Genomic DNA, 17,996 nt, shown 5'->3' with positions numbered 1-17,996 from the left:
AGTGGCTCAGGTAGTGCAGCTCATCCAGGATGGCACATCAATGCGAGCTGTGGCAAGAAGGTTTGCTGTGTCTGTCAGCGTAGTGTCCAGAGCATGGAGGCGCTACCAGGAGACAGGCCAGTACATCAGGAGACGTGGAGGAGGTCGTAGGAGGACAACAACCCAGCAGCAGGACCGCTACCTCCGCCTTTGTGCAAGGAGGAGCACTGCCAGAGCCCTGCAAAATGATCTCCAGCAGGCCACAAATGTGCAGGTGTCTGCTCAAACGGTCAGAAACAGACTCCATGAGGGTGGTATGAGGGCCCGACGTCCACAGGTGGGGGTTGTGCTTACAGCCCAACACCGTGCAGGATGTTTGGCATTTGCCAGAGAACACCAAGATTGGCAAATTCGCCACTGGCGCCCTGTGCTCTTCACAGATGGAAGCAGGTTCACACTGAGCACGTGAAAGACGTAACAGAGTATGGAGACGCCGTGGAGAACGTTCTGCTGCCTGCAACATCCTCCAGCATGACCGGTTTGGCGGTGGGTCAGTCATGGTGTGGGGTGGCATTTCTTTGGGGGCCGCACAGCCCTCCATGTGCTCGCCAGAGGTAGCCTGACTGCCATTAGGTACCAAGATGAGATCCTCAGACCCCTTGTGAGACCATATGCTGGTGCGGTTGGCCCTGGGTTCCTCCTAATGCAAGACAATGCTAGACCTCATGTGGCTGGAGTGTGTCAGCAGTTCCTGCAAGAGGAAGGCATTGATGCTATGGACTGGCCCGCCCGTTCCCAAGACCTGAATCCAATTGAGCACATCTGGGACATCATGTCTCGCTCCATCCACCAACGCCACGTTGCACCACAGACTGTCCAGGAGTTGGCGGATGCTTTAGTCCAGGTCTGGGAGGAGATCCCTCAGGAGACCATCCGCCACCTCATCAGGAGCATGCCCAGGCGTTGTAGGGAGGTCATACAGGCACGTGGAGGCCACACACACTACTGAGCCTCATTTTGACTTGTTTTAAGGACATTACATCAAAGTTGGATCAGCCTGTAGTGTGGTTTTCCACTTTAATTTTGAGTGTGACTCCAAATCCAGACCTCCATGGTTTGATAAATTGGATTTCCATTGATTATTTTTGTGTGATTTTGTTGTCAGCACATTCAACTATGTAAAGAAAAAAGTATTTAATAAGATTATTTCTTTCATTCAGATCTAGGATGTGTTGTTTAAGTGTTCCCTTTATTTTTTTGAGCAGTATATATAGAGACAGTATATAGATATACATATTGTGTGTGTATATATATATATATATATATATATATATATATATATATATCTATATATCTATATATCCCTAACCATGTATAATGTACACAGATACTCACTCATTATATACTGTACATATACTCTCACTGTGGATACCCACTGACCAGTCATTTTCACTATAATTATAATCAAACACATCCTCACTTGTACACACACACGTTGTCCACATCAATATTTCTTATTTCTCTCTTTTAGTTTTTCTGTCTCTCTGTCCCCTTCTCTCACTTTCTCTCTTGCTCTCTCCCTCATTTCACTTTCCTCTCCTCCATCCCCTTCTCTCTCTCCCCCATCCCCCCCCCCCCTCTCTCTCCCCCTTAGCCTCGTCAGGTGCTGGACCTTTTGAAGAAGTATGTCCGTGCAGAGCAAAAGGACAGACAACACACCCTGAAACACTACGAACACGTCCGCATGGTGGACCCCAAGAAGGCTGCTCAGATCCGACCCCAGGTACCCCCACTCCCCCCAACCAATATAATACACTACACTACCCATAAGCCCCTATGCTCACCCTTCAACCTACTATAATATACTACACTACATTCAGCCCATTCATTCACTCTGTGTCCCGTGTAACTCCTTTGACCTCAGCACTTCTGACTTCCAGGTGATGACCCACCTGCGTGTGATTGACGAGAGGATGAACCAATCCCTGGGGCTGCTCTTCAAAGTGCCCAGCATGGCCAACAAAATCCAAGACCAAGTTTGTGAGTGTCCGCCCTACTCCTACCCATATACTGCAGTTTCATGTTATTATTGAGTCCATACACAGTGTAATACTATATTGTGTTATTACAGAGATAATGTACCGACTATACTTTTTCTATTCTGTCTCCTTTTCCTTCTATTTTCCCCTTCTCTCTCTCTCTCTCTCTCTCTCTCTCTCTCTGTGTGTGTGTCTCTGTCTCTCTGTCTGTCTCTGTCTCTGTGTGTGTAGCGATCCTGATGCAGAGGGTTCAGTCAGAGCTGTCTCAGCAAGTCTCATCTCTGCAGAGTGATGCGTGGGTGAGTTTTACACACAGGCACGCACACTCTCATTCATAAAAATGTTACAATCTCTCCTATCTCACACACACCAGGGCTGGGACCAATTCAAATGGAAGGCAGTCAATTCAGGAAGTGATTTTAATAAAAAAATCTAAAATATAATTGTTATTGAAGTTTACTTGACACACACCCTGAAAGTCAGTAATGTGTATCCTGTGTTTGCAGACTGATGTCAGGGTGAGCTATGGGAACGATGCCCTGATGCCTGACCAGGCCTACAGCTCTGCCCCTCTGGACCCTGGTATGGGCCTGGACAGACTCCGCTTCATCCACCCAGAGAGTTTCAACCAACCCAACACCGACAACCATGGTAACACACTAACACAACAAGCCTAACACACAGCCTAGAAAACCACAGAAATACACACACAGAACAAGCTGTTTCATGCATTATTTATTGAATTGGTCATGTTCTAAAGCTTTTTGTCAGTTAATGTTTCCTCTGTTAAAACAGTTGAGCCTGTTGACGCTCGTCCAGTTCCAGATAGAGGTCTGCCCACCCGGCCTGGTAAGTGTGTATGTGTATGATTGTGTTTATGCTGTATGGGTATGTTTGTGGTTTCGGTTGTGGTTGTGTTTGTCTCTTTGATTATGTGTGTATGTTTGGATGGTGTATGATGCTCTCTCTGTGTGTGTTGAGTCTCTGCCCTGAGGCCTGAGGAGTTCCATGTGGTGCGGATGGAGAAGGGAGAGAGGCAAAGCGCCAGCTATGAAGTGCATCATCAAAAATTGGTACGGAAACATTCAGTACCTATACACTGGTACATGTTCGTACATGTATACATCACAAACTGGCTCAGTAGTTCACATGTTTATGATAGAAACGGGAACATTTCTATAATGGTTTATCTGTGCATTGGAGACTTGTAAACACAGTTCTCATCACAGTCTATACCTGCAGAAACACTCAACAAATACTCACCATATTCAGTTTTATTGACAGGTGTTGTGTTGATTATTACCAGGTGTTCTTTGCTGAGGATGTTGGCTCCAACAAGGGTGCCATCATTGGGCTGATGGTGGGCGGGGTTGTCATAGCGACAGTCATCGTCATCACTCTGATCATGCTGAGGAAGAAGCAGTACACCTCCATCCATCACGGAGTCATCGAGGTAAGACGGAAAGAGAGTGTGTGTGTGTTTGCGTGCGTGCTTGTGTTTGTCTGTGCGTGTGTGTTCTGTACCTGTGTGTTAACCTGGTGTGTGTGTGTGTTGCAGGTGGATGCTGCAGTGTCCCCAGAGGAGCGACACCTGTCCAAGATGCAGCAGAACGGTTATGAGAACCCCACCTACAAGTTCTTCGAACAGATGCAGAACTAAGGAGCTACCCTTTGATCCCTCACTGACCCTGAACCCTCCTTAACCCCTCACACCTAGGCCCCCGTTCCATTTTGGTCCCTAAACCCTTATCCTAGCTCCTACTCTTATTTTCAATGGATCTTAAAGGACTGGATAGGTGAAACCAGTATGACTGAAGCTCCACGTAAATCTATTGTGTTATTATGTATAGCTACCCAGGGGTAGTGAAGGCCAAGGGGCTAGGAGCCTAAATGGAACCAAGCCACACACTCTCCATCCCTTCCTCGTAGAGTGCAGCACATCAACATCCATAAGCTGCCATTAGTCAGACAAGGGTATCCTTCTTCACCTACACATTTTTAGCCAATCACAGATGAGATCCTGTAGCGTTTGTACAAAATAGAGAAGCACATTGATTGATTTATCAGTCCATGTATCTGTGGGTTGGCCCTCCCCCACAGTACAGCACTCACATCTCTAAGAGGGCTAAACAGAGGCCTCATATACACCTGTAATCTTCCTCCCTCTGAAGCACTCTGCTCTCCCCCTCCTCCTCCCTCCATCTCTCCTGCGCACTCCTCTCCCACTGCCCCTCAGATGACGGCTGTGCTGTTTTTGGTGATGACATAACAGCTTTTAGTGCTAGCGAAGGGAGGATGGGCTCAGTCTACCCTGAGCTCCTCTCTGCAGGATTATATCCCAAGAGTTTCAGGTTTGTTTTTCAGGAAAAACATATATACAAAAAAATATATATATGTCATCGGAAATATGTAAATGAAGAAATATTCAATGTTTTTATTTTGTGCAAAATGTATTGAAACAAGGCAGAGAAAAGCTCTAACTAAATGTAGTGCATGGTGATACTGATGACGGATATACATAGAGAACCTGGCTCCTGTCATGGGGACTGGGCCTCACATGTACACTTAGCAGGAGTGAACATTTTAGTGTCTTCTTTGATCTTGTGATATGAAGAGAAAAGTATTTCGAATCTGTTTTTTGTTGTCACAGAGACATGCTTTAAACAGAATCTGTGCTCTCCTTTGTTTTCTCCTCCCCATGCCTCATTCTGTCTTAGCTGCATGGGCTGAATGCTCTATATGTAATATAATATGAAGTGTAATAGTATCTGAAAGGAAGTCGATTGTGTTACTGTTTGCGTTCTATGCACTCATTTAGAGTCAGATTATTTACTGGTATTACTGCTATCTTTATCGGCATTCCCTGTCTGTTAACTGATATTCCATGTCCATAGAATTGTGTTTCAGCTCCATTCCTCATTTTATTCCAGAAATCTCAGTATTTCACCCTATCTTTCCAATTCCTATATCATCTGTGAATATAATTTATGGAAACAGAAATAATTCATATTTTTCTCAGGCTTTCACTCTTTCTTTCCCTCTCTCTGTCCCATAGACCCCCCCCAAACAGCCCTGCTCCCCATCCCTTCTCTATCACTCAATATCTCTGTCCCATAGACCCCCCCCCCCCCCCAACAGCCCTGCTCCCCATCCCTTCTCTATCACTCCCTCTCTCTTTGTGCTGTGTCGGCTTGGTGTGTGCGGCGCTTTGGAGTTGGTGTGTAAGAGAGAATTAGATTAAGTTGATAGAGGGGGCGGGGATTGAGTGCGATAAAGATTAGAATGTACAAATCTGATATTCCCTGTCACCGTTCCTATCATCACTTGCACACACACATTCCCTCCAGTGTTTGATACATGTACAGTGTACCTATGTGTTTTGTGGTGGATATCCCCCTTCTTGCTTGTTTTGTTGTCAAATCTCTCATTACGTCTCAGACCTCCTGGCTTTAAAAGCAGAGGCTAAAGAAATACTGACCTCAGACCAGTTTATTGATGGTAAAATTGATCTCGGACAAATGTGTGCGAGGTTAAATACAGGGACCTGGGCCTAGATTCGCAAAACACTTATTGTGCAAAAATAAGCTCCTAAGTGCAATTCCTCAACAATCTTATTTTCTTACGAACGTCTCATATCTTCTTACCATTTTTTTAATTTTTTAAGATGTCTAGCTAGCCATGGCAAACGTGTTTAGCATATTCCTTAGTGAAAATACTGTTCTAAAACACGTTCTTGGATTTAAAATAATCAATACTGAAACTTTCAGATGATGTTCAATTGCTTTCATGAGCTTTTTCCCTCACTGCCCTGAGTTTAAGACAAGGGTTTAGCTATATCTTGGAATTAAGAACATTATTTTCAAGAATCTAATATATCAATGTTTTTCTCAAGGCAAAACATAAGAAATAGCACAATTCCCCCCGCCCCAATAACCTTGGAGGAATAGCAACTTAATTTTCTTCTTAAATCTATAGTTAAGGAAGAAATGGCAGTTAAGAATACATTTAAGGTTTTGTGAATCTGGGTCCTGATATGGAGGGCACAACGTCAATGTTTAGATTGAAATGTGTTATGTAGAACAGATGTCATTGTCTGTTAAGTAGTGTGTTACATTTCTATCTGCAACATTCAGAATGTTTCACCTCACTGAACACACCTCAGATCTGGGATCAGTATTTAGAGGCAGTAGTAGAGACCAGACATACCAGCTCCCAAAATTAAGTCAAACTACAGCCTCCAATAGACATGAATGTGACATTCATATTGTGCAATTATTCCACAGATCTACACACACACACAAACTGAATCAGGTAAATGTGTTGTCAAGGATATTCGTGCTATCTTTCATTAATTCTGACTTTTGTTGTACCTTTACAAAGCTTTCTACACACATCCCATCAATAAAAAAAATGTAATGTACATACAGATCTCTGTTCTATTCATGACAGAGCTTGAATCATGTGTGAATGACAAGTGTTTTTTTTATAGGAGGAACTATAAAACATTTGAACACGTTATCATGGCGCAAAAGAGTGTGTTTGTGCATACACATTACATCGGAGCAATGTTACACTGAGTCCTTAGGAAAAAACGTGAAACTTTATTCCCCCTGGAGGACAGAAAATGTCCAGCTCATCAGGGAAAAAGACACTCAAAATAAAATACAAAACAGATCATTTATAAATGGAAAATATGAAAATACACTGTCCTTGTGGCTATCAAAAACATGGAGAACCGGTATATACAATGGAAACGATACTAAGCTACAGATAAATGAACAAAAAAAATGCAAAGCTCATATTTCAAACACAGACACTCTTTCACTCAAATGCTCATGCACACACACTGAGGCACACTAACGCTCATGCACAATATCCACAGACACTCTCCCGCCCTGGTTAAAATAAAATAAGAAAACATCCTGCCTCAGCCCCGTCTCCAATCAAACCCAAAGGAGTAGGATGAAGTTGCCCATAGACACTGTTTTAAGGTCAGTTTATCATTTCCACCGTCTAATGGTTAAGCTTAGGGCTGGTCATAGTAGTCTGATCCTAGATCTGTGCCTATGGGCAACTTATACCCTTATGAAAGAGCCCCAGGCTCCTCCCCCTCAGCTGTCCTGTGTGGAGGTGTACACAGTGGTGATGGGCTGGCCAATTCCATGCAACTGAATGCGGGCCAGCTTCTTCTGCTCACACTCAGTCACCAGGTTGTTGAGCTCAGCAGCGCTGTAGCCAATCAGAGTCCTCAAGTCACACACAAACTTGTAGACAAAGCGCTTGCCCTGCACCTTGCTGATCATGTCCCCGTCATAGTAATACCTGAGAAAATAATCAGATTAAGTATCCTTTTACACCCATACCTGTATAGGGATTGAAAATGGCAGATTTGTGCACCGATAAGCACCTAAATTGGAATGCAGTGGCTGTACAGTAACATGCTATAAATGGCCAGCGCCCAGGCTCTACGTTTCACAGCGCTGTATGGGTTTTGACTGACAGCTGTTCTGAACTTGAGCATTGCACACGACAAGAAGTTGCCCACATCCCTCCCGCTAATTGGGCAACTTTTGCAAATGTTTTGTTATCGGAGTGAGAGAAATGCTGTAAAGAGGACTCAATGTATTTTGAAAGATGAGATGTTGAGGATTATAATAAATACCACTGTGATGCCATACAAGCAATCCAAACTGTCCAAATGTGCACTACACATTTCCATATCATAATTCAAAAAGGCACGTGCACATCTGAGCGATGTTTTTTGCAGGTGCACGGTAACAGTTGAATAAGATGAGAAAAAAGAAGAAACCCGCACACTGCTCTTGATAGTATCACTGCTCTTTACTAAGCTTTACGTGTCGACCTCACGGCCATCGTCAGAGCTTGTGAGTTTTTTTTATTTATTAGCACCCTTATGTAGACATAGCTCCACCCACATCCGTTCCATGCACCGAATGGGGTGGAGTCGAGGGAAGATACGCGTCACCAAATATAACAATGTGCATTTCATAAATATTCTAATAAACACATTTGTAAAACCACGTTGTCCTCATTGTGGTTTTACAGACGTGTTTATGTAAACACATTTATTAGAATATTTATGAAATGCACATTGTTAAATTTGGTGTATGGAACGGATGTGGGTGGAGCTAATTCTGATTTTTCCTTTCTCACATTTCCATGAAACACTCATGTCGTTTACAGTGTCAACGTTTATGATCACTATATTCGAGGTACAAGATGACATGGCGTCATACCCTGGGTTGTTCTGAACAGAATACTTCAGTCTATTTTTAAGATCATTTGTTGTGGAACACACACACCTGAATCTTTCTATGTGCACCAAAATATCTACGAATAGCCTTATGAAAGCCTAACACTAAGATTGGATTTTATAACTTAGCTGGTCATGTTGGCAAAAGAACAAGCTTTCAAATGATGCCCACCAGACCCAGATTGCGATTTATAAATGGGCCGTTTTTGGATTGAGTAAACAACAATAATTGTGTGATGGGGATACAGGATTGTGTTCCAAACAAAACAACTACAAGTGTGCTTGCTCTAGTTCCTCAATGGCACAGCTAGGAGAGCTAAAAAAAAAGCACATTATAGTTCAATTACGTTTTTCATAAAAGAGCATTGAAATGACTTAGGATTTGTGCACTTAAGGAGAAGTGTGTGTCCACTTGGAGACACCAGTTAGTCCTCTCACTCAAATCCTTGTCATTTGTTTTCTTCTTATGTTGCACCTACCACACATTTTACAGGAATATCCTAATCATGTGACTGAATGTATTCACAGTATGTTCATATTTAGTTATCAACAAATGCGGCGAAAAGTACAGTAAATGTAAAATGAACAAAAGGTTTAGAGTGTAATGTTTGAATTCAGTCTTGTGTCAGGTTAACTGTTGTTTACGCACATTTGGTCTAATCATTTTCCCATAACCTACAAACTGTTCCCTTTCAATTGCTACCATGCTTATGCATATGAATTTCATATTTCTTCTGTAAGAAACCTTTCAATTTAGCCCTATCATAGGCCAAAGGGCTCAAATAAAACAAGACAAGAGAGTTCAAGACATAAGATAAGAGATTGAATTTATGCAAAGGAAATTTAAGAGAGGAAAATGGGAAAACAAATACCTGAGTGCTCGGCTGAGTTTCTCGTAGTTCATGGTCGGCTTGTTCTTGCGGTGGCCCCATTTCTGGGCCACCAGTTCAGGCTGGTTGAGTTTGAACTCCCCCTCCTCTCCCACCCAGGATATACAGTCTCTAGCATCCTTATCCGTCAACAGCTCCAACAGGAACTGCCACAGCTGGATCTGACCATTGTTACCTGCAAGGACAGGTGAGAGGACGTTTGTGTGTGTGTGTGTACATCCACATCAGATTTGAGCACATACACTTACACCATTAAGGCGCTCATAAAAAACATCAAGACTTATGCTCTTCAGGTGTACGCACACATGTATGCGTACCTGTGCGGTTGCCAGGTGAGCTGCGTTCCTCTCCTCCGGAGATGCGGGGTGTTTTGGGGCCGCGGCTCTGCTTCAGCACCTTGATGGTGGTGTGCGAGGTCTGCACAGCGGCCGGGATGATCTGGACCTCTGGTGGCGGAGACAGAAGGTTCAAACACTCAAAAACATACATGATTGAGTTAGACACTGATCTATGGTCAGTTTGGTGTTCCTAATTAAAAGTGCACACAGAGAAAATGATATAATGTGGTGGTGCTTACTAACGGGGAATAAACTGTAAGCTATAAAAAATTCAAAAAAAACACCAATGTTTCGCTTTATATATATATATATATATTTTTATATAAATAAAACGAAACATTGGTGTTTTTTTTATAGCTTACTATATATATATATATATATATATATATATATATATAAATAAATCCTCCCGGTAATTTATTGGGTAAAAAACAACCAATGTTTCGGCATTACCGTGCCTTCTTCAGACCCTGAAGAAGGCACAGTGATGCCGAAACAATGGTGTTTTTTTTCCTTTTATAGCTTACAGTTTATTTCCCGTTAGTCAGCACCTCCACATTAAAATCATTTTCTCTGGGTGTGCGCCAGCTCATGCTTTTTATTACAGGCAACAACTCACACAGAGGAAAGATAGTGTGGTAGGTGCATTCAGGGTGACAGTGAGTCAGAGAAAGGAAATAAACGTACGTTGGTCAATGGTTACTGTGGCCTCCTGGCCAGACTGGTCCTGACTGGCCAACACATCTGTAAAGAACAGGGACAGATACAGTATGAGCTAAAACCAACTTCAATTAACATGCTTGCCCAGGCTCTCAAACCCCTTTTCCTAGCCTCTATCCCTTCAGAATTTTGAGATCTGAACACACTGGGAACAAACTGGTTGAATCAATGATTTCACATAATTTCAATGAAATCAACGTGGAATAGACTCCACGTAGCCGATGTGAGTAAGACCAGATGGATTAACAATACGAACACTTAAGAGCATGCGCTGACCAGTTGGCTAGTGTCTTGACTGACGACATGTTCAACCTCTCCCTTACCCAGTCTGTAATACCTACATGTTTTAATCAGACCATCATAGTCCTTGTGCCCAAGATCGTGAAGGTAACCTGCCTAAATGACTACTGCCCCGTAGCACTCACATCTGTAGCCATGAAATGCTTTGAAAGGCTGGTCGTGGCTCACATTAACACCATCATCCCGGACACCCCCGGACACCCACTCACTCCAATTCGCATACCGCCCCGACAGATCCACAGATGATGCAATCTCTATTGCAATCCACACCGCCCTTTCCCACCTGGACAAAAGGAACACCTATGTGAGAATGCTGTGTCCTCCAAGCTCATCACTAAGCTAAGGACCCTGGGACTGAACACCTCCCTCTGCAACTGGATCCTGGACTTCCTGACAGGCCGCCCCCAGGTAGTGAGTGTAGGCAACAACACATCCGCCACGCTGACCCTCAATGCGGGGGCCCCTCAACGGTGCATGCTTAGTCCCTTCTTGTACTCCCTGATCACCCACAACTACGTGGCCGCGCACAACGCCAACACAACCATTCCGTTTGCCGACGAGACAACGGTGGTATGCCTGATCACCGACGACGATGAGACAGCCTATAGGGAGGTCAGAAACCTGGCATTGTGATGCCAGGACAACAACCTCTCCCTCAACGTGATCAAGACAAATTAGCTGATTGTGAACTACATGAAACAGAGGGCCAAGCACGCCCCCATTCATGTCGACTGGGCTGTAGTGGTGCGGTTGAGAGCTTCAAGTTCCTCTGTGTCAACATCACTAAGGCCCTATCATGATCCAAACACACCGTAACAGTTGTGAAGAGGGCATGACAACGCATCTTCCCCCTCAGGAGGCTGAAAAGATTTGGCATGGGCCCTCAAATCCTCCAAAAGTTATACAGCTGCACCATTGAGAGCATCCTAACTGGCTGCATCCCTGCCTGGTATGGCAGCTGCTTGGCATCTGACCAGAAGGTGCTACAGAGGGTAGTGTGTAGGGCCCAGTACATCACTGGGGCCGATCTCCCTGCCATCCAGGACCTCTATACCAGGCGGTTTCAGAGGAAGGCCCTAAAAAAATGGTCTAAGACTCCAGCCACCCAAGTCATAGACTGTTCTCTCTGCTACCACACGGCAAGCAGTGCCAAGTCTGGGACCAAAATTCTCCTGAACAGCTTCCATCCCCAAGCCATATGACTGCTGAACAGTTAATTAAATGGATACCCTGACTATTTGCATTGATACCCTTTTTTGGGGGGCACTGACTCTACCCACACACTACCCTTACACTCCAACACACACTACATATGCTCACACACAAGCACGCATATTGACACCACACACACATTTCCACACACACTGCTGTTCTGTTTATTATCTATCCTGATAGCCTAGTCACTTTTACCCCTACCTACATGTACCTCAACTACCTTGTACTCCTGCACATTGACTCTGTACTGGTACTCCTTGTATATAGCCTCGTTATAGTTATTTTATTGTGTTACCGTTTCCTTTTTTGATTGTGCTATTTTTTTGTCCTTTTTAACTCTGCATTGTTGGGAAAGGGCTCGTAAGTAAGCATTTCACAGTAAAGTCTACACCTGTTGTATTTGGTGCATGTGACGGCAGGTAGCCAAGTGGTTACAGCGTTGGGCCAGTAACCGAAAGGTTGCTAGATCAAATCCCCGAGCTGACAAGGTAAAAAAATCTGTCGTTCTGCCCCTGAACAAGGCAGTTTACCTACTGTTCCTAGGCCGTCACTGTAAATAAGAATTTGTTACTAACTGACTTGCCTAGTTAAATAAAAAATAAATAAAATAAATGTGACGAAAATAATTGTATTTGATGTCTGTTCTCAGTGGGAAGGGACCAAGCATGTGTAAACAATATGGTTATTATGGCTCTACTTAGGCTAGCCCTTAACCCTAACACACTAACTCAGTGACTCACACACTCACACTTGCGAAGCAGCTCCAGGTGGCTCCAGAGGATCTCTCCACTGGGGACCCTCTGCAGGAACTCATCCTGGGTTAAGAGGCAGAGGTGGCGACCCATGATGTGAATCCCTCCCACCTCCATCTCGTCAATGCTGAACTCCTTCATCACCCACACTGCCCAGTGGATCACCTGGTCTGCCGTCCACTGTACTGGGTCTGAGAGGAGAGACACATTACAAGAGTGTGATGATGCGGACTACAGCTTTTTTGTCTGTTAAAAATGTCAAGGCAACTGCAGCAAACTGGCCTCACTCTGTACAATGGTGTGTAACTGCCTGATTAATTATGTTTTTGTGTTTCAGAGTGTGCGTGTGTCTGTGTTGTGTCTTATTCGTGTGTTTGTGTACTCATCACCGTAGGGTATCCCCAGGCGGACCTGCTCCTTGCGGTAGCCCTCCAGTGCGGCGGCCCAGCGGGTCACCTGCTCCGACGTGTCGTCTGACAGGGAGGAGCGCTCCACTGCGATTAGCTGGCCCTCCTCCTCCATCAGGGTGCCCTCTTCCCCTGCTGCATCTGGGTCGATCACCACCTCCACCGTCTCCACCGGCTTCACGATCTCCAGGATGTTCAGCTTCTCCTCGCCTGGATGAAAGGAGGCGGGGGGTGAGTGGAGGTTAGAGTGATTCAATAGTATCGACAGTCTAATTGTTATGGTGCAGCATTTGTGTGCGTCTATAGTTTGGGTGCCTGGGTTTTGATAAAGTCTTAGTGCAGAGTCTTATGTGTGTACCTGGCTTGGTGATGATCTGTAGGCTGAGTTGCACTGTGCCATCGGTCTTCACTCCCTGATCAAAGAGGCTGTGGTCTGGATGTAGCTGGAAAGACAGAAAGAAAGTGGACAGGAGCGGGAGAGAGAAAAGGGCAGATTAATAAGAGAGGGGGGAGCAAATGGGAGGGTCAGAAAGGGAGATCAAAATAAATGAGATAACGCTAAACATATTTCTCCATCAAATGATAAACTCTAAAACACATGGACTCTCCATTAGTATCAGGTCTGATCAGGTTGGACAGATATTTCAACCCCTTAAATACAGGCCTCTATCAGTACCTGGATGTCCTGTAGACAGATCTCATATCCGTCCAATGGCATCTGGATACGGGGCTCCAGGAGCTTCTTCAGGTTACCGATTGGCTCATTGATGTCGATGTCCTGTTGGATCAGATCGGCTGATGTGATGGTCTGCTCCTCAACCCTGAAAATGACACAACCACACAAACAAAAACACACAAACAGTAACGTTAAGTCATCAGTAGTAGGGAGGGAGCTGGGTTTGAATTGATGGGCTTATGGGTGCCTTTTCACATTGTAAAATATATCACACACCCCTCCTCCAGACACTCCTGTTTCTCCTGTCCATCGATCTCGATCTCTATCATCTCCTCGGTCTCGCTTTTAGACATCGCTGTACACCAAGATTAAACCTATTCTGAGGAAAAGACAGGCAGGGGGTAAGTATCAATCAACATTTAGATTACATCAATTATTTTCAGATATTATGTTAAAAATACATACAAATGGCTTCACATCAGATATCATCAATTATAAACCAGGTCATTTGAGCCCTGGATGCTGATTGGTATATTTAAGCAATATACCAATCAGATGTGGTGTATGGCCAGTATACCATATGGCCAATTTACCACAGCTAAGGGCTGTTCATGGTCACAACACAACATGGAGTGCCTAGATACGTATATTGGCCATATATCACAAACCGGGAGATGCCTTATTGCTATTATGAAACATGTTACCAACGTCATAACTGTGGTATATTGTTTCATATACAATTAAAATAACATTGAGGAATAGCAACAATTGTCACTTTAGTAAAACATTTACTAAATTACCTTGAATGCATTTCATGAAAAGTGGAATTTACCAAGTAAAATGCTTTAAAAAAAATCAAATCTACAAGGTTCATGACCAGTGACTGACAGTTTTGATGAATAGAGTTCATCGGTTTCTCATTGGGCGGCAGAGAGTTGTGTGCGCTTAAGTACTAACTCCAGGGCGAGGCCTCTCCAACGCATAGGCCTTGCGGTGGGCCATTACTTTATAAATCATGACATAAACTTGATCAATTTAAAGCAAACACTTCGTGTGTATATATATATATATCGGTACGAATGCACATTATACGCGTAGCATAGCTCTACAATGTTGTAGCAATACAAAGCTCGCTAGCCAGCATATTTGTCAGCGATGTTACGTGGAGGGGTGAGGCAAGCGCCAAACTGGGGTCGTGTCTCATGTGAAACACACAATTGATACTGACTGTAAAAAAACGTATTCACTAAAATAACTGATTTAAATGTCGATGAAAATATACTATGAAACTTATAATCTGGAAAACTTTGAAACGGAAATGGAAGAAACGGAAACAAAACAGCAGAGGGGCAAACGCAAAGGAGCCGGAAATCCTGGCTAAGTTTACAGTGTTGTCTAGACTTCCGAGAGCGGTGAGGGGAAAATTCCGGAGTAATTTGCTCGATTATAAAATTAGATTTAGCTAGCTATAACATTAAGAAAGCGTATTTATATTTGGCTAACCGTATAACGTATCAACACGGCGAACTGGACCGCACAAAGCGCAAGCTGTCGTTGGCATTAGCTAACACTATACCTAGCTAGCTAACGTTAATAGCAAACGTGTCGAAAGTTGGATTTTGGATATGAGGTACATCGTAGGCAAGTCATTTTAGAAAGCTATTTTGTAGTTGTAAAGTCGTCTGAAAACTATTCATTTCAGTAGTATTTAGGATTTGATGTTATTGTTTTTAGTTAGGTTAATGCATCCACCATGGCATGTGGCATAACGTTAGCGGATCAACAAGCTAACGTTAGTTAGCTAGCAGCTAACTAGCAAACATAGTTTGATACAAAAAGCGGGAAGACCGGTAAGGCATAGTGAAAGAAGATACACTTCCTGTCATATGTTATGGATTTCATATATATATACACATTTAAAATAGTTAATGCTCATACCTCTTCAAATGTACACTCCACGATTGTGGACTTGCTATGAGTCGATGTAGGATAACAAGCTAGCTAGCCTTCACTCAAATCGAATTCATGCAAGTTTTTGGTCAGCGAGGGGGCGGGGACAAGCTTGCCTTTTAGACAGACCGGCGTTTACTCTTGTAAGCAAATACATCATGATATTTGTGTGAATTTGGTTGTAATTAATTATGTGTATGTATGTGATGTTTGATAGCAAGCATAGTTATTGATTTTTAGCATTTAACCCACTTGGAACAACAGGCTGTTGTAGATAAGAACAGTCGCTGTATGCTTGCACTTATGTATTGAAATAAACCAGCCATCAGTAATCCTTATTCCACAATGTCCCTCCCATAGATATCCTAGTAAAATCTACATTTGAATATGTTATTAATAAAATCCCTAAACAAACATGTAAAGTGAATGAGTTCTTATTACAGAAGGATGTGTTATTAATTTCAAAGTGTTATCTAGTATACACTTGTACTTGAACCCCCCTTTGTAGATCTGACTTTGCTGATACATGTAACTATTTTATTGAGGAAAAGTGTACTTACTATGCCTTACTATGCCTGTGATATGTTATCTTAAAATGAATGCACTAACTGTCAGTCGCTCTGGATAAGTGTCTGCTAAATGACTAAAATGTAATTATCTAAATAGTATCCTTATGCTGCAGTGCCTGTTCATAATGAATACATATTGTATGTAATGTTGATATATCTTGTACCAGTAAGTGACATCTGCATAATGCTCAGACACCTCAAACATGCCCACTCCAAAAATAACACTACCAGTAGACATTTCCCAAGGGAAGAAATAATTTGATGGGGTGTACAGTAAGCAAGGAGTGGGTGGTAGGCAATAGACTGATTTCAGACTAGGCAACACATTCAGTAGCCATGATCAAATCTAATTTTATTTGTCACATGTGCTGAATACAACAGGTATCAACCTTACAGTGAAATGCTTACTTACAAGCCCAACCTTTTAAGGATCTGCCCCTTTTTTTCAATTTTTGCCTAAAATGACCCAAATCTAACTGCCTGTTGCTCAGGCCCTGAAGCAAGGATTTGCATGTTATTGGTACCATTTGAAAGGAAAAACTCTTGGAAGTTTGTGGAAATGTGAAGGGAATGTAGGAGAATATAACAGATCTGGTAAAAGATAATTCAAAGAAAAAAAACAACCGTTCTTTTGATTTTGTTTTGTACCGTCTTTGAAATGCAAGAAAAAGGCCATAATGTATTATTCCAGCCCAGTTGCAATTTAGATTTTGGCCACTAGATGGCAGCAGTGTATGTGCAAAGTTTTAGACTGATCCAATGAACCATTGCATTTCTGTTCAAAATTTTGTGCCACGACTGCCCAAATGTGCCTAATTTGTTTATTAATAACTTTTAATGTTCAAAATTGTGCACTCCCCTCAAACAATAGCATGGTATTCTTTCATTAAATAGCTACTGTAAATTGGACAGTGCAGTTAGATTAACAATAATTTAAGCTTTCTGCCAATATCAGATATGTCTATGTCCTGGGAAATGTTCTTGTTACTTACAACCTCATGCTAATCGCATTAGCCTACGTTAGCTCAACTGTCCCGTGGAAGGGACACCGATCCCAAAGAAAATGCAGTTTTAAGAAAATACAAAAAAAAGTAAGAGAGGAAAAACTAATAATTAAAGAGCAGCAGTAAATAACAATAGCGGGGCTATATACAGGGGGTACCGGTACAGAGTCAATGTGTCAATGTGCCGGAGCACTGGTGTCGAGGTAATTGTGGTAATTAGGTACATGCAGGTAGGGTTATTAAAGTGGCTATGCATAGATAATAACAGAGTAGCAGCAGTGTATGGGGGGGTGCAAATAGTCTGGGTAGCCATTTGATGAGCTGATCAGGAGTCTTATGGCTTGGGGGTAGAAGCTGTTTAGAAGCCTCTTGGACCTAGACTTGGCGCTCCGGTACCGCTTGCTGTGCGGTAGCAGAGAGAACAGTCTATGACTAGGGTGGCTGGAGTCTTTGAGAATTTTTAGGGCCTTCCTCTGACACCACCTGGTATAGAGGTCCTGGATGACAGGAAGCTTGGCCCCAGTGATGTACTGGGCCGTACGCACTACCCTCTGTAGTTCCTTGCGGTCGGAGGCCAAGCAGTTGCCATACCAGGCAGTGATGCAACCCGTCAGGATGCTCTCGATGGTGCAGCTGTAAAACCTTTTGAGGATCTCAGGACTCATGCCAAATCTTTTTAGTTTCCTGAGGGGGAAAATACTTTGTTTTGCCCTCTTCATGTACATCAATCAATCTCACAATATCTCACAATATATTACAATTATAAGCCAATTTCAGTGTTTGTATGGTATCTAGCTAAAGGGCCAGTCAAGTTATGGGGCATATCAAGATTACCTACAAAGTTTAAGGATAGCCTTGATTTCTATGCGCAACAGAGCTCCCC

At 43.1% G+C, this 17,996-nt stretch overlaps 2 protein-coding genes across 6 annotated transcripts in view; one reads left to right on the top strand and one right to left on the bottom strand.

Annotated features, from left to right (window-relative positions):
- LOC106582144 (amyloid-beta A4 protein) overlaps positions 1-6,438 on the top strand; it is a 35,707-nt gene extending 29,269 nt beyond the window's left edge. For 2 of the 3 annotated variants that reach the window (XM_045704619.1, XM_014164920.2), the window contains exons 10-17: positions 1,634-1,762; positions 1,920-2,019; positions 2,250-2,317; positions 2,525-2,669; positions 2,814-2,867; positions 3,000-3,091; positions 3,325-3,471; positions 3,577-6,438. In XM_045704619.1, coding sequence (XP_045560575.1) covers positions 1,634-1,762; positions 1,920-2,019; positions 2,250-2,317; positions 2,525-2,669; positions 2,814-2,867; positions 3,000-3,091; positions 3,325-3,471; positions 3,577-3,678 — 837 coding nt within the window. In that variant the 3' untranslated portion in view covers positions 3,679-6,438. The remainder of the gene's footprint in view (positions 1-1,633; positions 1,763-1,919; positions 2,020-2,249; positions 2,318-2,524; positions 2,670-2,813; positions 2,868-2,999; positions 3,092-3,324; positions 3,472-3,576) is intronic. The other variant, XM_014164921.2, reaches the window with a different exon arrangement.
- Positions 6,439-6,603: 165 nt separating this feature from the next.
- LOC106582145 (GA-binding protein alpha chain) lies at positions 6,604-15,653 on the bottom strand. Of its 3 annotated transcripts, none has more exons than XM_014164922.2 (10): positions 15,529-15,653; positions 13,867-13,969; positions 13,591-13,735; positions 13,273-13,357; positions 12,897-13,124; positions 12,504-12,698; positions 10,208-10,264; positions 9,500-9,628; positions 9,165-9,357; positions 6,604-7,340 (listed from the first exon to the last, which is right to left on the bottom strand). In XM_014164922.2, exons 2-10 carry the CDS (start codon positions 13,941-13,943, stop codon positions 7,130-7,132), a joined length of 1,320 nt encoding a protein of 439 aa, XP_014020397.1. In that variant the 5' UTR covers positions 13,944-13,969; positions 15,529-15,653; the 3' UTR covers positions 6,604-7,129. The 3 variants fall into 3 exon arrangements, with proteins under 3 accessions (XP_014020397.1, XP_014020398.1, XP_014020399.1); XM_014164923.2 differs by having other exon boundaries at positions 13,867-13,964; positions 15,529-15,635; XM_014164924.2 differs by lacking the exon at positions 15,529-15,653 and adding an exon at positions 14,391-14,883.
- Between the last annotated feature and the right edge of the window lie 2,343 nt (positions 15,654-17,996).

The sequence above is a fragment of the Salmo salar genome, chromosome ssa21 (genome assembly GCF_905237065.1).
Source record: "Salmo salar chromosome ssa21, Ssal_v3.1, whole genome shotgun sequence".
Taxonomy (NCBI): domain Eukaryota; kingdom Metazoa; phylum Chordata; class Actinopteri; order Salmoniformes; family Salmonidae; genus Salmo; species Salmo salar.
This window is presented reverse-complemented; position numbering and strand designations above follow the sequence as displayed.